Consider the following 23092-nt stretch of genomic DNA (forward strand, 5'->3'; position numbering starts at 1 on the left):
ATATCGGTTCTCCCATATTGCCCATCAATGTCAAATTTACTGCCACAGTGCAGGTCATAGCTGCTGCGATAGTCTGTGAATGTGTTCTCCTCTTGTTAGCTGATGTTCTAGTGTAGGGACTCGGTCCTCCATCTTGTCAGTGTTTCCCGGGCTGTCTTAAGATAGTTTTCAATCTGAAGAATACTGTCACATAGTAAGTGATCAAAAGCTGCTAGAAAAGCTTGTTCCATAGGCTCCATTGTGTGTGTAAACAAATAAAAACAGCTCAGCGACTGTTTATATACCCCATATAGAATTTACCGGAGAGGGGGGGGTGTTGAAGGCCTCTCCACCAGTGGGTTGCTGCAGGCCTCAACGCTCTAGATCGGTCTGCGTAGTACAGAACTCGACACATTCTTTAGGCTTTATATAACTTGAAAGATAAGGCAGATGGCTTAATAGAATGCAGGTAGACTGCAAATTAGCTGCAGTCGGCACAGAGCAACCGATATTGCGTTCAATCAAGGTGCTGCCCAGAGACATGCCTCCTGCATTGTTTTGTTTTTTATTTCATATTTTTGTTGTTATAACATAAAGCATGTTGGTTAAAATATTGAGAGAAATATTTTTAATTTACAAGCATTTGATATATTTTAGAGCCATTTTTCCCATATAGCACTTTCTTATTTTTACACTACAGACCACTAAATATATTTTCTTGGACCAATTTTTATTAACCCCCCCCCCCCCCCCCCCAGATACTTTTTAAATACTTCTGTGTTGAGAATGTAGGTTATATTGACCCATGACCATCACTTTTTCTTTTCATAATGTAAATTCATAGCCTCATCGGGCTGATTATTTAGAATGATTAATTGTTTATATGTCTTTTAACTTGGTCATAAAAGGTTAGCTTATCTACAGTAGCTGAGGTTTATTTTAGGTTCAAATTGTTATTCTCTTGCCAGATTCTGAAGCTATTTTATACATTTTGAAAAGTTAATCTGTATGGTATTTGCTGTTTGATAGTTTAAGAAGATGTAATACCTCCCCCTTAAAAAATATTAATCATTATATTGTTGTTGTTTTTTCCTCCTTGCTTTAAGTTTTTGTTTTTTGTTGTTTTTAATTTTTTTCCTATAAAGGAAAATAATATCTAAAACTTATCGAACATGTAGTGTGACATGCAATATAACATGCCTTGTCATTAATCCATTCTGTGTATTGTTTATAAAATGTTATATAATATATTATTTAACACAAGGTTTTTTTTGTTTTTTTTTTTATTTGTTTTTTTTTATTTGTTTTTTTTTTTATATTTATTGAGGGCAATAAGGATTTATAGAAAAAAATTGATTTCAAAGTATTACAATCAATTTAACATAGTCTTGTAAATCTGTTGTGAAACATCCTAAAAATCAAGTTAAAGAAGATATTCAGCTACACTTTTGAATATTATTAAATATTAACGAGTAAATGTATACTATGTGTTATGTTTCATCCAGGAGCATATTACCCTAGAGTAAAGTGGTTGAAATAGTATAGCCCCTTTCTGCAGTGCTCTTGCTGTAAACGGCACTACAGCTGGGAGTGGGTAGTAAGGGCTGACTGGAGATGTCAAATGTTACATCACAATGATGGGAAACTGCTTTTAGATACAGGCATACCTTGTTTGTTGCGCTTCGCAATATTGCGCTTTGCAGATATTGATCTTCTTTACTTTTTTTTTATTTTTACAAACTGAAAGTTTGTGGCAACCCTACATCGAGCAAAACCATCAACGTCATTTTTCTTACATATATACACATATATAAACACATAAATACACACACACACACACACACACACACACACACACACACACATATACACATATATATATATATACACACAGAGAGAAATATACATACATACACCACTCACTGAAAGCTCAGATGAAGGTTAGCATTTATTAGCAATTAAGTATTTTTTAATTAAGGTATGTACATTGTTTCTCTTGTTAAGTGTATCCAGTCCACGGATCATCCATTACTTATGGGATATTCTCCTTCCCAACAGGAAGTTGCAAGAGGATCACCCACAGCAGAGCTGCTATATAGCTCCTCCCCTGTCATATCCAGTCATTCTCTTGCAAGCCTCAACCAAGATGGAGGTCGTAAGAGGAGTGTGGTGTCTTATACTTAGTTTATTCTTCAATCAAAAGTTTGTTATTTTTAAATGGTGCCGGAGTGTACTGTTTATCTCAGGCAGTATTTAGAAGAAGAATCTGTCTGCATTTTCTATGATCTTAGCAGAAGTAACTAAGATCCATGACTGTTCTCACATATTCTGAGCAGTGAGGTAACTTCAGAGAGGGAATGGCATGCAGGTTTTCCTGCAATAAGGTATGTTCAGTTAATATTTTTCTAGGGATGGAATTTGCTAGAAAATGCTGCTGATACCGAACTAATGTAAGTAAAGCCTTAAATGCAGTGATAGCTACTGATATCAGGCTTATTAATAGAGATGCATACTCTTATAAACATGTAATATAAAACGTTTGCTGGCATGTTTAATCGTTTTTATATGTATTTGGTGATAAAACTTATTGGGGCCTAGTTTTTTTCCATATGGCTGGCTTGAATTTTGCCTAGTAACAGTTTCCTTAGGCTTTCCACTGTTGTAATATGAGTGGGAGGGGCCTTTTTTAGTGCTTTTCTGTGCAGATAAAAATACTGACAGAGACATTCAGTTTCCATCTGCATGATCCAGGACATCTCTGGAGGGCTCAAAAGGCTTCAAAGTCGTTTTTGAGGGAGGTAAAAAGCCACAGTAGAGCTGTGGCAGTTGTGACTGTTTGGGAAAAAAAAACGTTTTTGTCTTTTATTATTCCATTTTGGGTATTAAGGGGTTAATCATCCATTTGCAAGTGGGTGCAATGCTCTGCTAACTTGTTACATACACTGTAAAAATTTCGTTAGTGTAACTGCCTTTTTTCACTGCTATTTCAAATTTTGACAAAATTTGTGTTTCTTAAAGGTGCAGTAACGTTTTTTATATTGCTTGTAAACTTGTTTAAAGTGTTTTCCAAGCTTGCTAGTCTCATTGCTAGTCTGTTTAAACATGTCTGACAGAGAGGAAACTACTTGTTCATTATGTTTGAAAGCCATGGTGGAGCCCCATAGGAGAATGTGTACTAAATGTATTGATTTCACCTTAAACAGTAAAGATCAGTCTTTATCTATATAAAGAATTATCACCAGAGGGTTCTGTCGAGGTGGAAGTTATGCCGACTAACTCTCCCCACGTGTCAGACCCTTCGCCTCCCGCTCAGGGGATGCACGCTAATATGGCGCCAATTACATCAGGGACGCCCATAGCGATTACCTTGCAGGACATGGCTGCAATCATGAATAATACCCTGTCAGAGGTATTATCCAGGTTGCCTGAATTAAGAGGCAAGCGCGATGGCTCTGGGGTTAGGAGAAATACAGAGCGCGCAGATGCTGTAAGGGCCATGTCTGATACTGCGTCACAATATGCAGATCATGAGGACGGAGAGCTTCAGTCTGTGGGTGACATCTCTGATTCGGGGAAACCTGATTCAGAGATTTCTAATTTTAAATTTAAGCTTGAGAACCTCCGTGTGTTGCTTGGGGAGGTATTAGCTGCTCTGAATGACTGTAACACAGTTGCAGTACCAGAGAAATTGTGTAGGCTGGATAAATACTATGCGGTACCGGTGTGTACTGATGTTTTTCCTATACCTAAAAGGCTTACAGAAATTATTAGCAAGGAGTGGGATAGACCGGGTGTGCCTTTTTCCCCACCTCCTATATTTAGAAAAATGTTTCCAATAGACGCCACTACACGCGACTTATGGCAGACGGTCCCTAAGGTGGAGGGAGCAGTTTCTACTTTAGCAAAGCGTACTACTATCCCGGTTGAGGACAGTTGTGCTTTTTCAGATCCAATGGATAAAAAATTAGAGGGTTACCTTAAGAAAATGTTTACTCAACAAGGTTTTATTTTACAGCCCCTTGCATGCATTGCGCCTGTCACGGCCGCGGCGGCATTCTGGTTTGAGGCCCTGGAAGAGGCCATCCATACAGCTCTATTGACTGAAATTATTGACAAGCTTAGAACACTTAAGCTAGCTAACTCATTTGTTTCTGATGCCATTGTTCATTTGACTAAACTAACGGCTAAGAATTCCGGATTCGCCATCCAAGCGCGTAGGGCGCTATGGCTTAAATCCTGGTCAGCTGACGTGACTTCGAAGTCTAAATTACTCAACATTCCTTTCAAGGGGCAGTCCTTATTCGGGCCTGGTTTGAAGGAAATTATTGCTGACATTACTGGAGGTAAGGGTCACACCCTTCCTCAGGACAGGGCCAAAGCAAAGGCCAAACAGTCTAATTTTCGTGCCTTTCGAAATTTCAAGGCAGGTGCAGCATCAACTTCCTCCGCTTCAAAACAAGAGGGAACTTTTGCTCAATCTAAGCAGGCCTGGAAACCTAACCAGTCCTGGAACAAAGGCAAGCAGGCCAGAAAGCCTGCTGCTGCCTCTGACAGCATGAAGGAACGGCCCCCTATCTGGCGACGGATCTAGTAGGGGGCAGACTTTCTCTCTTCGCCCAGGCGTGGGCAAGAGATGTTCGGGATCCCTGGGCGTTGGAGATCATATCTCAGGGATATCTTCTGGACTTCAAAACTTCCCCTCCACAAGGGAGATTTCATCTTTCAAGGCTATCTGCAAATCAGATAAAGAAAGAGGCATTCCTACGCTGTGTGCAAGATCTCCTCGTTATGGGAGTGATCCATCCAGTTCCGCGGATGGAACAAGGGCAGGGTTTTTATTCGAATCTGTTTGTGGTTCCCAAAAAAGAGGGAACCTTCAGACCAATTTTGGATCTAAAGATCTTAAACAAATTCCTCAGAGTTCCATCTTTCAAAATGGAAACTATTCGGACCATCCTACCCATGATCCAAGAAGGTCAGTACATGACCACAGTGGACTTAAAGGATACCTACCTTCACATACCGATTCACAAAGATCATCATCGGTTTCTAAGGTTTGCCTTTCTAGACAGGCATTACCAATTTGTAGCTCTTCCCTTCGGGTTGGCTACAGCCCCGAGAATCTTTACAAAGGTTCTGGGCTCACTTCTGGCGGTTCTAAGACCGCGAGGCATATCGGTGGCTCCGTATCTAGACGACATCCTGATACAGGCGTCAAGCTTTCAAGTTGCCAAGTCTCATACAGAGATTAGTTCTGGCATTTCTGAGGTCGCACGGGTGGAAAGTGAACGAGGAAAAGAGTTCTCTATCACCACTCACAAGAGTCTCCTTCTTAGGGACTCTTATAGATTCTGTAGAAATGAAAATTTACCTGACGGAGTCCAGGTTATCAAAACTTCTAAATGCTTGCCGTGTTCTTCACTCCATTCCGCGCCCTTCGGTTTCTCAGTGTATGGAGGTAATCGGCTTAATGGTAGCGGCAATGGACATAGTGCCATTTGCGCGCCTTCATCTCAGACCACTGCAATTATGCATGCTGAGTCAGTGGAATGGGGATTACACAGATTTGTCCCCTCTGCTAAATCTGGATCAAGAGACCAGAGATTCTCTTCTCTGGTGGTTGTCTTGGGTACACCTGTCCAAGGGTATGACCTTTCGCAGGCCAGATTGGACAATTGTAACAACAGATGCCAGCCTTCTAGGTAGGGGTGCAGTCTGGAATTCCCTGAAGGCACAGGGATCGTGGACTCAGGAGGAGAAACTCCTTCCAATAAATATTCTGGAGTTAAGAGCGATATTCAATGCTCTTCTGGCTTGGCCTCAGTTAGCAACACTGAGGTTCATCAGATTTCAGTCGGACAACATCATGACTGTGGCTTACATCAACCATCAAGGGGGAACCAGGAGTTCCCTAGCGATGTTAGAAGTCTCAAAAATAATTCGCTGGGCAGAGTACCACTCTTGCCACCTGTCAGCAATCCATATCCCAGGCGTGGAGAACTGGGAGGCGGATTTTCTAAGTCGTCAGACTTTCCATCCGGGGGAGTGGGAACTCCATCCGGAGGTGTTTGCTCAGTTGATTCATCGTTGGGGCAAACCAGAGTTGGATTTCATGGCGTCTCGCCAGAACGCCAAGCTTCCTTGTTACGGATCCAGGTCCAGGGACCCAGAAGTGACGCTGATAGATGCTCTAGCAGCGCCTTGGTTCTTCAACCTGGCTTATGTGTTTCCACCGTTTCCTCTGCTCCCTCGACTGATTGCCAAAATCAAACAGGAGAGAGCATCAGTGATTCTGATAGCACCTGCGTGGCCACGCAGGACTTGGTATGCAGACCTAGTGGACATGTCATCCTTTCCACCATGGACTTTGCCTCTAAGACAGGACCTTCTGATACAAGGTCCTTTCAATCATCCAAATCTAATTTCTCTGAGACTGACTGCATGGAGATTGAACGCTTGATTCTATCAAAGCGTGGCTTCTCCGAGTCAGTCATTGATACTTTAATACAGGCACGAAAGCCTGTTACCAGGAAAATCTACCACAAGATATGGAGTAAATATCTTTATTGGTGTGAATCCAAGAATTACTCATGGAGTAAGGTTAGGATTCCTAGAATATTGTCTTTTCTCCAAGAGGGCTTGGACAAAGCATTATCAGCTAGTTCCTTAAAGGGACAGATTTCTGCTCTGTCTATTCTTTTGCACAAGCGTCTGGCAGAGGTTCCAGACGTCCAGGCATTTTGCCAGGCTTTGGTTAGAATTAAGCCTGTGTTTAAACCTGTTACTCCCCCGTGGAGCTTAAACTTGGTTCTTAAAGTTCTTCAAGGAGTTCAGTTTGAACCCCTTCATTCCATTGATATTAAACTTTTATCTTGGAAAGTTCTGTTTTTGATGGCTATTTCCTCGGCTCGGAGAGTCTCTGAGCTATCTGCCTTACAATGTGATTCTCCTTATCTGATTTTTCATGCAGATAAGGTAGTCCTGCGTACCAAACCTGGGTTTTTACCTAAGGTGGTTTCTAACAAGAATATCAATCAAGAGATTGTTGTTCCATCATTGTGTCCTAATCCTTCTTCAAAGAAGGAACTTCTTTTACATAATCTGGACGTAGTCCGTGCCTTGAAGTTTTACTTACAAGCTACTAAAGATTTTCGTCAAACATCTACCCTTTTTGTCGTTTACTCTGGACAGAGGAGAGGTCAAAAAGCTTCGGCAACCTCTCTTTCCTTTTGGCTTCGGAGCATATGCCTAGCCTATGAGACTGCTGGACAGCAGCCCCCTGAAAGGATTACAGCTCATTCCATTAGAGCTGTGGCTTCCACCTGGGCCTTTAAAAATGAGGCCTCTGTTGAACAGATTTGCAAGGCCGCGACTTGGTCTTCACTTCACACTTTTTCCAAATTTTACAAATTTGATACTTTTGCTTCTTCGGAGGCTGTTTTTGGGAGAGAGGTTCTTCAGGCAGTGGTTCCTTCCGCTTAATCCTGCCTTGTCCCTCCCATCATCCGTGTACTTTAGCTTTGGTATTGGTATCCCATAAGTAATGGATGATCCGTGGACTGGAAACACTACAAGAGAAAACATAATTTATGCTTACCTGATAAATTTATTTCTCTTGTAGTGTATCCAGTCCACGGCCCGCCCTGTCCTTTTAAGGCAGGTCTAAATTTTAATTAAACTACAGTCACCACTGCACCCTATGGTTTCTCCTTTCTCTGTTTGTTTTCGGTCGAATGACTGGATATGACAGTTAGGGGAGGAGCTATATAGCAGCTCTGCTGTGGGTGATCCTCTTGCAACTTCCTGTTGGGAAGGAGAATATCCCATAAGTAATGGATGATCCGTGGACTGGATACACAAGAGAAATAAATTTATCAGGTAAGCATAAATTGTTTTTTTAGGACAAAATGCTATTGCACACTTTAAGACATATAGTATAGTGTAAACATAACTTTTATATGCAATGAGAAACAAAAATAAAAAAGTATGGCTCACTTTATTGCTATATTTGCTTTATTGCAGTTGCCTGGAACCAAACCCGCAATATCTTCGAGGTACACCTTTGCTGTACTGAAGGGTATCCATTAAACTTTATGCACTGTTTTTGTGTCCCTTTAACAAACACTCAAGCTGCATAGTATATTTATCCTAGCTTTAGTTATGTTCTTCTGTAGCAAAGTTACTATTGGAACAGTAACTGCAATATTGTTTGCCACATTTTTCTTTTGTATTTTCGTTTTGAAATATACCTACCACTTCTTTAAGCATCAATGGCTGAATGGTACAGCATAGGTGCTATATTGTAAATTGTTATAAGATCAGCAAAGTAATTTTTCTATTCTTCTACACATTTTGTTTGCATTATCTATAGAAGCCACAGACGAAGTGTCCCTTGATAGTCCTGAAAGAGACCTCATCTTGTCATCAGAACCTAGTCCTGCCATCACTCCTGTAACACCCACATCAATTATAACTCCTCGAATGGAAGCAATCAGTATTTCCGCTCCCGTCATTTATGACCGATCAAGAGATGAGGTATGACATGTTGAACTGTATGTTAAAGGAGAATTTCTGGCAAAATTGAGATGCATATGAGTGCACTTCAATTCTTATTGGGACCATTTTTTGAAAACATCTGTTAGCTTTTATTAAAAGTATTTTGCCATCACCGATTTAGTAATAGCTTTTGCTGTGCATATGTAATATGCTGTGTGCACCTGTATTCAGAGATTGCTCCTGTGCACAGAGCTGGAGATTACTTCTTTTGTGTCATTGCAGTCTCTGAATGTGAATCCATGAAACCTATGGCCTTTAATAAAAACTATCACTGTGACTATGAACTTTTTCTGGGAGCTTTTCTGCTAATACAAGTATGATGGACATTACGATGACTAGAGTGTTCCTTTAAATTTGAATTGTTTTATCTTGATATGCATTTAAGAAAACATTATTGCAAATTGGTCATAAATCTTGTGTTTCAAGATATACATGTTTTTTGTTTGTTTAGTTTAGTTTTCTTTTGCTGCAGTGTAAAATGGAATGAATAAGCAAGCATATAATATGACAAAGATAAAGCAGCAAGATTATTATTTCTTTCTAATGACACAGTGAGTCCACGGATCATCTCTAATTATTATTGGGAATATCACTCCTGGCCAGCAGAAGGACGCAAAGAGCACCACAGCAAAGCTGTTAAAGGGACATGAAACCCAATTTTCTCTTGTAAGGTGTATCCAGTCCACGGATCATCCATTACTTGTGGGATATTCTCATTCCCAACAGGAAGTTGCAAGAGGACACCCACAGCAGAGCTGTAATATAGCTCCTCCCCTAACTGTCATAGCCAGTCATTCTCTTGCAACTCTCAACAAGCTAGGACGTTGTAGGAGAGAGTGGTTAAATATAGCTAGTTTATTTTCTTGAATCAAAAGTTTGTTATTTTTAAATAGTACCGGAGTTGTGCTATTTTATCTCAGGCAGTAAATAGAAGAAGAATCTGCCTGAGGTTTCTATGATCTTAGCAGGTTGTAACTAAGATCCATTGCTGTTCTCACATATGTCTGAGGGGATTACACAGATGAGGTAACTTCAGTGAGAGAATGGCGTGCAGTTTATTCTGCTATCAGGTATGTGCAGTTATCATTTTTTCTAGAGATGGAAAACACTAGAAAATGCTGCTGATACCGGATTAATGTAAGTTAAGCCTGAATACAGTGATTTAATAACGACTGGTATCATGCTTACTCCCAGGGGTAATGCCCTTATGATATTTACAATATAAAACGTTTGCTGGCATGTTTAATCGTTTTTATAGATGCTTTGGTGATAAAACTTTATTGGGGCCTAGTTTTTTCCACATGGCTGGCTTAAATTTGACTAGAAACAATTTCCACTGTTGTAGTATAAAAGTTACAGTTGGTGCAGTTAAAATTACAAACTGTGACATCCAGCTTCCCTCAAAGGCCCTCTGAATGCTATAGGACATCTCTAAAGGGCCCAAAGGCTTTCCAAAGTCGTTTATTGGGGAAGGTAGGGCCACAGCTTGCTGTGGCAGTTGGTTGTGACTGTTAAAAAACGTCTATTTCGTTTTTTTGATCCGTTTTTTGAACTAAGGGGTTAATCATCCATTTGCAAGTGGGTGCAATGCTCTGTTAGCCTATTATACACACTGTAAAAATTTCGTTTGCTTTACTGCATTTTTTCACTGTTTTTCAAATTCTGACAAAATTTGTTTCTCTTAAAGGCACAGTACCGTTTTTTATATTTGCTTGTTAACTTGATTTAAAGTGTTTTCCAAGCTTGCTAGTCTCATTGCTATTCTGTATAAACATGTCTGACATAAAAGAAACTCCTTGTTTATTATGTTTAAAAGCCATGGTGGAACCCCCTCTTAGAATGTGTACCAAATGTACTGATTTCATTTTATGCAATAAAGATAATTTTCTGTCTTTAAAAAATGTATCACCAGAGGAATCTGACGAGGGGGAAGTTATGCCGACTAACTTTCCCCACGTGTCAGACCCTTTGACTCCCGCTTAAGGGACTCACGCTCAAATGGCGCCAAGTACATCTAGGGCGCCCATAGCATTTACTTTACAAGACATGGCGGCAGTCAAGGATAATACACTGTCAGCGGTATTAGCCAGACTACCTGAACTTAGAGGTAAGCGAGATAGCTCTGGGGTGAGACAAAATGCAGAGCATACTGATGCTTTAAGAACCATGTCTGATACTGCCTCACAATATGCAGAAGCTGAGGAAAGAGAGCTTCAGTCAGTGGGTGATGTTAATGACTCAGGAAAGATACCTGATTCTAATATTTCTACATTTAAATTTAAGCTGGAACACCTCCGCGTGTTGCTTAGGGAGGTTTTAGCTGCTCTGAATGACTGTGATACCATTGCAGTGCCAGAGAAATTGTGTAGACTGGATAAATACTTTGCAGTGCCGGTGTGTACTGATGTTTTTCCAAATACCTAAAAGGTTTACAGAAATTATTAATAAGGAATGGGATAGACCAGGTGTGCCGTTCTCTTCCCCTCCTATTTTTAGAAAAATGTTTCCAATAGACGCCACCACATGGGACTTATGGCAGACAGTCCCTAAGGTGGAGGGAGCAGTTTCTACTCTAGTAAAGCGTACTACTATCCCTGTCGAGGACAGTTGTGGTTTTTTTTTTTTTAGATCCAATGGATAAAAAATTAGAGGTTACCTTAAGAAAATATTTATTCAACAAGGTTTTATCCTACAGCCCCTTGCATGCATTGCCCCTGTCACTGCTGCTGCGGCGTACTGGTTTGAGTCTCTGGAAGAGGCTTTACAGGTAGCGACTCCATTGGATGACATACTTGGCAAACTTAGAGCACTTAAGCTAGCCAATTCTTTTATTCTGATGCCATTGTTCATTTGACTAAACTAACGGCTAAGAATTCTGGTTTCTCCAACATAGGTGTGTCCGGTCCACGGCGTCATCCTTACTTGTGGGATATTCTCCTCCCCAACAGGAAATGGCAAAGAGCCCAGCAAAGCTGGTCACATGATCCCTCCTAGGCTCCGCCTTCCCCAGTCATTCTCTTTGCCGTTGTACAGGCAACATCTCCACGGAGATGGCTTAGAGTTTTTTGGTGTTTAACTGTAGTTTTTATTATTCAATCAAGAGTTTGTTATTTTAAAATAGTGCTGGTATGTACTATTTACTCTGAAACAGAAAAGAGATGAAGATTTCTGTTTGTAAGAGGAAAATGATTTTAGCAACCGTTACTAAAATCGATGGCTGTTTCCACACAGGACTGTTGAGAGGAATTAACTTCAGTTGGGGGAAACAGTGAGCAGACTTTTGCTGCTTGAGGTATGACACATTTCTAACAAGACGATGTAATGCTGGAAGCTGTCATTTTCCCTATGGGATCCGGTAAGCCATTTTTATTACATAAGAAAAAAAGGGCTTCACAAGGGCTTTTAAGACTGTAGACATTTTCTGGGCTAAAACGATTGATATATAAGCATATTTTAATACTTCATAGCTTTGAGGAATTATTTTATTCTTGGGAATTAGCTAAAATAACCGGCAGGCACTGTATTGGACACCTTATTTGCTAGGGGCTTTCCCTAATCATAGGCAGAGCCTCATTTTCGCGCCTCTATTGCGCACTTGTTTTTGGGAAGCATGACATGCAGATGCATGTGTGAGGAGCTCTGATACATAGAAAAGACTTTCTGAAGGCGTCATTTGGTATCGTATTCCCCTTTGGGCTTGGTTGGGTCTCAGCAAAGCAGATACCAGGGACTGTAAAGGGGTTAAATATAAAAACGGCTCCGGTTCCGTTAAAGCTTTCAAATTTGGTGTGCAATACTTTTAAGGCTTTAAGACACTGTGGTGAAATTTTGGTGAATTTTGAACAATTCCTTCATACTTTTTCACATTTGCAGTAATAAAGTGTGTTCAGTTTAAAATTTAAAGTGACAGTAACGGTTTTATTTTAAAACGTTTTTTGTACTTTGTTATCAAGTTTATGCCTGTTTAACATGTCTGAACTACCAGATAGACTGTGTTCTGTATGTGGGGAAGCCAAGGTTCCTTCTCATTTAAATAGATGTGATTTATGTGACACAAAATTTAGAGAAAATGATGCCCAAGATGATTCCTCAAGTGAGGGGAGTAAGCATGGTACTGCATCATCCCCTCCTTCGTCTACACCAGTCTTGCCCACACAGGAGGCCCCTAGTACATCTAGCCAATACTCCTTACTATGCAACAATTAACGGCTGTAATGGATAATTCTATCAAAAACATTTTAGCCAAAATGCCCACTTATCAGCGAAAGCGCGACTGCTCTGTTTTAGAAAATACTGAAGAGCATGAGGACGCTGATGATATTGGTTCTGAAGTGCCCCTACACCAGTCTGAGGGGGCCAGGGAGGTTTTGTCTGAGGGAGAAATTTCAGATTCAGGGAAAAATTCTCAACAAGCTGAACCTGATGTAATTACATTCAAATTTAAATTGGAACATCTCCGCGCCCTGCTTAAGGAGGTGTTATCTACTCTGGATGATTGTGAGAATTTGGTCATTCCAGAGAAATTATGTAAAATGGACAAGTTCCTAGAGGTCCCGGGGCCCCCCGAAGCTTTTCCTATACCCAAGCGGGTGGCGGACATTGTAAACAAAGAATGGGAAAGGCCCGGCATACCTTTCGTCCCTCCCCCTATATTTAAGAAATTGTTTCCTATGGTCGACCCCAGAAAGGACTTATGGCAGACAGTCCCCAAGGTCGAGGGGGCGGTTTCTACTCTAAACAAACGCACCACTATACCCATAGAAGATAGTTGTGCTTTCAAAGATCCTATGGATAAAAAATTAGAGGGTTTGCCTAAAAAGATGTTTGTTCAGCAAGGTTACCTTCTACAACCAATTTCATGCATTGTTCCTGTCACTACAGCAGCGTGTTTCTGGTTCGATGAACTAGAAAAGGCGCTCAAAGATTCTTCTTATGAGGAGATTTTGGACAGAATTCATGCTCTCAAATTGCCTAACTCTTTCACCCTAGGCGCCACTTTGCAATTGGCTAGATTAGCGGCGAAAAATTCTGGGTTTGCTATTGTGGCGCGCTTTGGCTAAAATCTTGGTCAGCGGATGCGTCTTCCAAGAATAAATTGCTTAACATTCCTTTCAAGGGGAAAACGCTGTTTGGCCCTGACTTGAAAGAGATTATTTCTGATATCACTGGGGGTAAGGGCCACGCCCTTCCTCAGGATAGGTCTTTCAAGGCCAAAAATAAACCTAATTTTCGTCCCTTTCGCAGAAACGGACCAGCCCCAAGTGCTACGTCCTCTAAGCAAGAGGGTAATACTTCTCAAGCCAAGCCAGCCTGGAGGCCAATGCAAGGCTGGAACAAAGGTAAGCAGGCCAAGAAACCTGCCACTGCTACCAAGACAGCATGAGATGTTGGCCCCCGATCCGGGACCGGATCTGGTGGGGGGCAGACTCTCTCTCTTCGCTCAGGCTTGGGCAAGAGATGTTCTGGATCCTTGGGCGCTAGAAATAGTCTCCCAAGGTTATCTTCTGGAATTCAAGGGGCTTCCCCCAAGGGGGAGGTTCCACAGGTCTCAATTGTCTTCAGACCACATAAAAAAACAGGCATTCTTACATTGTGTAGAAGACCTGTTAAAAATGGGAGTGATTCATCCTGTTCCATTAGGAGAACAAGGGATGGGGTTCTACTCCAATCTGTTTGTTTGTAGTTCCCAAAAAAGAGGGAACATTCAGACCAATCTTAGATCTCAAGATCCTAAACAAGTTTCTCAAGGTTCCATCGTTCAAAATGGAAACCATTCGAACAATTCTTCCTTCCATCCAGGAAGGTCAATTCATGACCACGGTGGATTTAAAGGATGCGTATCTACATATTCCTATCCACAAGGAACATCATCGGTTCCTAAGGTTCGCATTTCTGGACAAGCATTACCAGTTTGTGGCACTTCCGTTCGGATTAGCCACTGCTCCAAGAATTTTCACAAAGGTACTAGGGTCCCTTCTAGCGGTGCTAAGACCAAGGGGCATTGCAGTAGTACCTTACTTGGACGACATTCTGATTCAAGCGTCGTCCCTTCCACAAGCAAAGGCTCACACGGACATTGTCCTGGCCTTTCTCAGATCTCACTGGTGGAAAGTGAACGTAGAAAAAAGTTCTCTATCTCCGTCAACAAGGGTTCCCTTCTTGGGAACAATAATAGACTCCTTAGAAATGAGGATTTTTCTGACAGAGGCCAGAAAATCAAAACTTCTAAACTCTTGTCTAATACTTCATTCTGTTCCTCTTCCTTCCATAGCGCAGTGCATGGAAGTAATAGGTTTGATGGTAGCGGCAATGGACATAGTTCCTTTTGCGCGAATTCATCTAAGACCATTACAACTGTGCATGCTCAGTCAGTGGAATGGGGATTATACAGACTTGTCTCCGACGATACAAGTAGATCAGAGGACCAGAGATTCACTCCGTTGGTGGCTGTCCCTGGACAACCTGTCACAGGGGATGAGCTTCCGCAGACCAGAGTGGGTCATTGTCACGACCGACGCCAGTCTGGTGGGCTGGGGCGCGGTCTGGGGACCCCTGAAAGCTCAGGGTCTTTGGTTTCGGGAAGAATCTCTTCTCCCGATAAATATTCTGGAACTGAGAGCGATATTCAATGCTCTCAAGGCTTGGCCTCAACTAGCAAAGGCCAAATTCATACGGTTTCAATCAGACAACATGACGACTGTTGCGTACATCAACCATCAGGGGGGAACAAGGAGTTCCCTGGCGATGGAAGAAGTGACCAAAATCATTCAATGGGCGGAGACTCACTCCTGCCACTTGTCTGCAATCCACATCCCAGGAGTGGAAAATTGGGAAGCGGATTTTCTGAGTCGTCAGACATTTCATCCGGGGGAGTGGGAACTCCATCCGGAAATCTTTGCCCAAATCACTCAGTTGTGGGGCATTCCAGACATGGATCTGATGGCCTCTCGTCAGAACTTCAAGGTTCCTTGCTACGGGTCCAGATCCAGGGATCCCAAGGCGACTCTAGTAGATGCACTAGTAGCACCTTGGACCTTCAAACTAGCTTATGTATTCCCGCCGTTTCCTCTCATCCCCAGGCTGGTAGCCAGGATCAATCAGGAGAGGGCATCGGTGATCTTGATAGCTCCTGCGTGGCCACGCAGGACTTGGTATGCAGACCTGGTGAATATGTCATCGGCTCCACCATGGAAGCTACCTTTGAGACGGGACCTTCTTGTTCAAGGTCCGTTCGAACATCCGAATCTGGTCTCACTCCAACTGACTGCTTGGAGATTGAACGCTTGATCTTATCAAAGCGAGGGTTCTCAGATTCTGTCATTGATACTCTTGTTCAGGCCAGAAAGCCTGTGACTAGAAAAATCTACCACAAAATATGGAAAAAATATATCTGTTGGTGTGAATCTAAAGGATTCCCTTGGGACAAGATAAAAATTCCTAAGATTCTATCCTTTCTTCAAGAAGGTTTGGAGAAAGGATTATCTGCAAGTTCTTTGAAGGGACAGATTTCTGCCTTGTCTGTGTTACTTCACAAAAAGCTGGCAGCTGTGCCAGATGTTCAGGCCTTTGTTCAGGCTCTGGTTAGAATCAAGCCTGTTTACAAACCTTTGACTCCTCCTTGGAGTCTCAATTTAGTTCTTTCAGTTCTTCAGGGGGTTCCGTTTGAACCCTTACATTCCGTTGATATTAAGTTATTATCTTGGAAAGTTTTGTTTTTGATTGCAATTTCTTCTGCTAGAAGAGTTTCAGAATTATCTGCTCTGCAGTGTTCTCCTCCTTATCTGGTGTTCCATGCAGATAAGGTGGTTTTGCGTACTAAACCTGGTTTTCTTCCGAAAGTTGTTTCTAACAAAAACATTAACCAGGAGATAGTCGTGCCTTCTTTGTGTCCGAATCCAGTTTCAAAGAAGGAACGTTTGTTGCACAATTTGGACGTAGTTCGTGCTCTAAAATTCTATTTAGATGCTACAAAGGATTTTAGACAAACATCTTCCTTGTTTGTTGTTTATTCTGGTAAAAGGAGAGGTCAAAAAGCAACTTCTACCTCTCTCTCTTTTTGGCTTAAAAGCATCATCAGATTGGCTTACGAGACTGCCGGACGGCAGCCTCCTGAAAGAATCACAGCTCATTCCACTAGGGCTGTGGCTTCCACATGGGCCTTCAAGAATGAGGCTTCTGTGGATCAGATATGTAAGGCAGCGACTTGGTCTTCACTGCACACTTTTACTAAATTTTACAAATTTGATACTTTTGCTTCTTCTGAGGCTATTTTTGGGAGAAAGGTTTTGCAAGCCGTGGTGCCTTCCATCTAGGTGACCTGATTTGCTCCCTCCCTTCATCCGTGTCCTAAAGCTTTGGTATTGGTTCCCACAAGTAAGGATGACGCCGTGGACCGGACACACCTATGTTGGAGAAAACAGAATTTATGTTTACCTGATAAATTACTTTCTCCAGCGGTGTGTCCGGTCCACGGCCTGCCCTGGTTTTTTTAATCAGGTCTGATAATTTATTTTCTTTAACTACAGTCACCACTTTATCATATGATTTCTCCTATGCAAATATTCCTCCTTTACGTCGGTCGAATGACTGGGGAAGGCGGAGCCTAGGAGGGATCATGTGACCAGCTTTGCTGGGCTCTTTGCCATTTCCTGTTGGGGAGGAGAATATCCCACAAGTAAGGATGACGCCGTGGACCGGACACACCGTTGGAGAAAGTAATTTATCAGGTAAACATAAATTCTGTTTTTGCTATACAGGCGCGCAGAGCGCTATGGCTTAGATCATGGTCAGCTGACGTGACTTCAAAATCTAAGCTACTTAACATTCCCTTCAAGGGGCAGACCCTATTCGGGCCTGGTTGAAGGAGATTATTGCTGATATCACTGGAGGAAAAGGTCATGCCCTTCCTCAGGACAGGTCCAAATCTAGGGCCAAACAGTCTAATTTTTGTGCCTTTCAAAACTTCAAGGCAGGTGCGGCATCAACTTCCTCTAATAATAAACAAGAGGGAACTTTTGCTCAATCCAAGACGGTCTGGAGACCAAACCTGACATGGAAAAAAGGTAAGCAGGTAAAAAAGCCTGCTGCTGCCTCTAAGACTGCATGAAGGAACGGCCCCCTATCCGGGAACGGATCTAGTAGGGGGCAGACTTTCACTCTTTGCCCAGGCGTGGGCAAGAGATGTTCAGGATCCCTGGGCGTTGGAAATTATATCCCAGGGATATCTTCTGGACTTCAAAGCTTCCCCCCCAAAAGGGAGATTTCACCTTATCTGCACACCAGATAAAGAGAGAGGCATTCTTACACTGTGTACGAGTCCTCCTAGTTATGGGAGTGATCCATCCAGTTCCAAAGGAGGAACAGGGACAGGGTTTTTACTCAAATCTGTTTGTGGTTCCCAAAAAAGAGGGAACCTTCAGACCAATTTTGGATCTAAAGATCTTAAACAAATTCCTCAAAGTTCCGTCGTTCAAGATGGAAACTATTCGTACCATCCTACCACTGATTCAGGAGGGTCAATATATGACTACAGTGGATCTAAAGGATGCTTATCTTCACATTCCGATACACAAAGATCATCGGTTTCTCAGGTTTGCCTTTTAAGACAGGCATTACCAGTTGTAGCTCTTCCCTTGGGATTAGCTACAGCCCCAAGAATCTTTACAAAGGTTCTAGGGTCACTTATGGCGGTCCTAAGGCCGCGGGGCATAGCAGTAGCCCCTTATTTAGACAACATCCTGATACAGGCGTCAAACTTCCAAATTGACAAGTCTCATACGGACGTAGTACTGGCATTTCTGTGGTCGCTTCGGTGGAAAGTGAATGAGGAAAAGAGTTCTCTATCCCCACTCACAAGAGTTTCCTTTCTAGGGACTCTGATAGATTCTGTAGAAATGAAAATTCACCTGACGGAGTCCAGGTTATCAAAGCTTCTAAATTCCTGCTGGGTTCTTCATTCCATTCCGCGCCCTTCGGTGGTTCAGTGTATGGAAGTAATCGGCTTAATGGTAGCGGCAATGGACATAGTGCCGTTTGCACACTTACATCTCAGACCGCTGCAACTATGCATGCTCAGTCAGTGGAGCGGGGATTACACAGATTTGTCCCCTCAACTGAATCTGGACCAAGAGACCAGGGATTCTCTTCTCTGGTGGCTATCTCGGGTCCATCTGTCCAAAGGTATGACCTTTCGCAGGCCAGATTGGACAATTGTTACGACAGATGCCAGCCTTCTAGGTTGGGGTGCAGTCTGGAACTCCCTGAAGGCTCAGGGATCGTGGACTCAGGAGTCGTCTTTCCTTCCATTAAATATTCTGGAACTAAGAGCGATATTCAATGCTCTTCAGGCTTGGCCTCAGTTAGCAACTCTGAGGTACATCAGATTTCAGTCGGACAACATCACGACTGTAGCTTACATCAACCATCAAGGGGGAACGAGAAGTTCCCTAGAGATGTTAGAAGTTTCAAAAATAATTTGCTGGGCAGAGATTCACTCTTGTCACCTATCAGCTATCCATATCCCAGGTGTAGAGCACTGGGAGGCGGATTTTCTAAGTCGTCAGACTTTTCATCCGGGAGAGTGGGAACTCCATCCGGAGGCATTTGCACAACTGATTCATCGTTGGGGCAAACCAGAACTGGATCTGATGGCGTCTCGCCAGAACGCCAAGCTTCCGTGTTACGGATCCAGGTTCAGGGATCCCAAGGCGACACTGATAGATGCTTTAGCAGCGCCCTGGTCTTTCAACCTGGCTTATGTGTTTCCACCGTTTCCTCTGCTCCCTCGACTGATTGCCAAGATCAAGCAGGAGAGAGCATCAGTGATTCTGATAGCACCTGCGTGGCCACGCAGGACCTGGTATGCAGATCTAGTGGACATGTCATCCTTTCCACCATGGTCTCTGCCTCTGAAACAGGACCTTCTACTTCAGGGTCCTTTCAACCATCCAAATCTAATTTCTCTGAGGCTGACTGCCTGGAGATTGAATGCTTGATTTTATCAAAGCGTGGCTTCTCCGAGTCAGTTATTGATACCTTAAGACAGGCACGAAAGCCTGTCACCAGGAAAATTTACCATAAGGTATGGCGTAGATATCTTTATTGGTGGGAATCCAAGGGTTACTCATGGAGTAAGGTCAGGATTGCTAGGATATTATATTTTCTCCAAGAAGGTTTGGAAAAAGGATTGTCAGCTAGTTAAGTGTCTGGCAGATGTTCCAGACGTTCAGGCATTTTGTCAGGCTTTAGTTAGAATCAAGCCTGTGTTTAAACCTGTTGCTCCACCATGGAGCTTAAACTTGGTTCTTAAGGTTCTTCAAGGAGTTCCGTTTGAACCTCTTCATTCCATAGATATCAAGCTTTTATCTTGGAAAGTTCTTTTTTTTGGTAGCTATTTCCTCGGCTCGTAGAGTCTCTGAGCTTATCTGCCTTACAATGTGATTCTCCTTATCTGATTTTTCATACGGATAAGGTAGTCCTGCGTACCAAACCTGGGTTCTTACCTAAGGTGGTATCTAACAAGAATATCAATCAAGAGATTGTTGTTCCATCCTTGTGTTACACAATTTGGACGTGGTCCGTGCTTTAAAGTTTTACTTACAAGCTACTAAAGATTTTCGTCAAACATCTGCTTTGTTTGTTGTCTACTCTGGACAGAGGAGAGGTCAAAAGGCTTCGGCAACCTCTTTTTCTTTTGACTAAGACGCTTAATCCGCTTAGCCTATGAGACTGCTGGAAAGCAACCTCCTGAAAGGATTACAGCTCATTCCACTAGAGCTGTGGCTTCCACTTGGGCCTTTAAAAATGAGGCTTCTTTTGATCAGATTTGCAAGGCGACGACTTGGTCTTCGCTTCATATTTTTTCAAAATTTTACAAATTTGATACTTTTGCTTCTTCGGAGGCTATATTTGGGAGAAAGGTTTTACAGGCAGTGGTTCCTTCCATTTAAGTTCCTGCCTTGTCCCTCCCTTCATCCGTGTACTTTAGCTTTGGTATTGGTATCCCACAAGTAATGGATGATCCGTGGACTGGATACACCTTACAAGAGAAAACACAATTTATGCTTACCTGATAAATTTATTTTTCCTGTGGTGTATCCAGTCCACGGCCCGCCCTGTCATTTTAAGGCAGGTACTTTTTAAATTTAAACTACAGTAACCACTGCACCCTATGGTTTCTCCTTTCTCGGCTTGTTTTCGGTCGAATGACTGGCTATGACAGTTAGGGGAGGAGCTATATTACAGCTCTGCTGTGGGTGTCCTCTTGCAACTTCCTGTTGGGAATGAGAATATCCCACAAGTAATGGATGATCCGTGGACTGGATACACCACAAGAGAAATAAATTTATCAGGTAAGCATAAATTGTGTTTTTTTTTTTTTCATGGTTCAGATATAGCATACAATTATAAACAACTTTCTAATTTACTTCTATTATCTAATTTGTTTCATTCTCTTGGTATAATTTGTTGAAGTAGCAGCAATGCACTAATGGTTTCTAACTGAACTCATGGGTGAGCCAATATACAGCTACCAATCAACAGCTAGAACCTAGGTTCTCTGCTGCTCCTGAGCTTTCCTAGATAAAGCTTTCACCAAAGGATAACAAGAGAAGGAAGCAAATTAAATAATAGAAGTAAATTGGAAAGTTGTTTAAAATTGTATTCTCTATCTGAATCATGAAAGAAAAATTTTGGGTATCATGTCCCTTTAAGTATCACTTCCCTTCCCACAACCCCCAGTCATTCTCTTTGCCTGCGTTGCAAGGTGGATGGTAAAGTTTAGGTAACCCTTCTCATAAAGAACGTCTGCTGCACAACCTAGACATGGTGCGTGCGTTGAAGTACTATTTACAGGCGACTAAGGATTTTTGCCAGTCTTCTGCTTTGTTTGTTTTTTTTTTCTCTGGGAAACGCAAGGGTCAGAAAGCTACAGCTACTTCTCTTTCTTTGTGGTTGAAGAGTATAATTCGCTTGGCCTATGAAACTGCTGGACAGCAGCCTCCTGAGAGAGTCATGGCTCATTCCACAAGGGCTGTTTCCTCTTCCTGGGCATTCAAAAATGAAGCTTCTGTGGAACATATTTGCAAGGCTGTAACTTGGTCCTCTCTACACACTTTTTCAAAGTTCTATAAATTTGATACTTTTGCCTCGACTGAGGCTTCTTTTGGAAGAAAGGTTCTTCAAGCAGTGGTGCCTTCCGTTTACGTTCCCTGTCTTGTCCCTCCCTTATCATCTGTGTCCTCTAGCTTGGGTATTGATTCCCAATAGTAATTACAGATGATCCGTGGACTCATCGTGTTAGAAAGAAAACGAAATTTATGCTTACCTGATGATTTCTTTCTTATTTGACACGGTGAGTCCATGGCCTGCCCTGTTTATTTAGACAGGTTCTGTTTTATAAACCTCAGGCACCTCTGCACCTTGTGTTACTTCCTTTCTCTCCTTTTCCTTCGGTCGAATGACTGGGGGTTGTGGGAAGGGAAGTGATACTTAACAGCTTGCTGTGGTGCTCTTTGCCTCCTCCTGCTGGCCAGGAGTGATATTCCCAATAGTAATTAGAGATGATCCGTGGACTCACCGTGTCAAGAAATAAATAAATTTATCAGGTAAGCATAAATGTTATTGTACCTGCACAAAAATATATGCAGCATGTAAACATGATTAAACAGCAAGATATTTTAGTTAGTGCATATTAGTATCATTAAAATATTGTTTTAGTTAGAAACGTTGGAAATTTTGAAGTTTGGGCATGAACAGTTGGCTTACTATTATTATTTCTCTTGTAAGGTGTATCCAGTCCACGGATCATCCATTACTTGTGGGATATTCTCATTCCCAACAGGAAGTTGCAAGAGGACACCCACAGCAGAGCTGTAATATAGCTCCTCCCCTAACTGTCATAGTCAGTCATTCCCTTGCAACTCTCAACAAGCAAGGACGTTGTAGGAGAGAGTGGTTAAATATAGCTAGTTTATTTTCTTCAATCAAAAGTTTGTTATTTTTAAATAGTACCGGAGTTGTGCTATTTTATCTCAGGCAGTAAATAGAAGATCAGTGTATATGTGTATATATATATATATATATATATATATATATATATATATATATATATATATATATATATATATATATGTGTATATCCTATAAGAGGATAACACAATATTATATAAAATAGGGGCGCTATCTAGATATAGTGGTGCTGGAAAAATTATATGTGATTAGCAAGGTTCAAAACACAGATATTCAAAATTCACAATACAAATATTCCCAGAAATAGTAGTACTTGTGCATAAACATACAAGAACAACTTAGCTCATAACATACAAACTGTAATACAGAATGTCCAAGTAGACAAAAGATTAGAAAATGTCCAAAATAAAGTCCAAAAAAATCCCTTTAAGGTTATAGGGATATAAGGCAGCTCTCCTCGATGTATAAGGCCATCCACAACAGGTTAATCTATAATGAAATAGAGAAGGCGCCAGCATAATTCTGTATATTAAATCAGATTTTAAGATTGTAGTTTAGAACCACTCACGTGTATAAAAGCACCAAGATG

At 41.8% G+C, this 23092-nt stretch overlaps 1 protein-coding gene across 2 annotated transcripts in view; it reads left to right on the plus strand.

Annotated features, from left to right (window-relative positions):
• Nucleotides 1–23092, plus strand: part of SNX2 (sorting nexin 2) — a 254932-nt gene that overhangs the window by 20437 nt on the left and 211403 nt on the right. For both annotated transcript variants that reach the window (XM_053701608.1, XM_053701607.1), the window contains exon 3: nucleotides 8351–8514. In XM_053701608.1, coding sequence (XP_053557583.1) covers nucleotides 8351–8514 — 164 coding nt within the window. The remainder of the gene's footprint in view (nucleotides 1–8350; nucleotides 8515–23092) is intronic.

The sequence above is a fragment of the Bombina bombina genome, chromosome 2 (assembly GCF_027579735.1).
Source record: "Bombina bombina isolate aBomBom1 chromosome 2, aBomBom1.pri, whole genome shotgun sequence".
Lineage (NCBI taxonomy): Eukaryota > Metazoa > Chordata > Amphibia > Anura > Bombinatoridae > Bombina > Bombina bombina.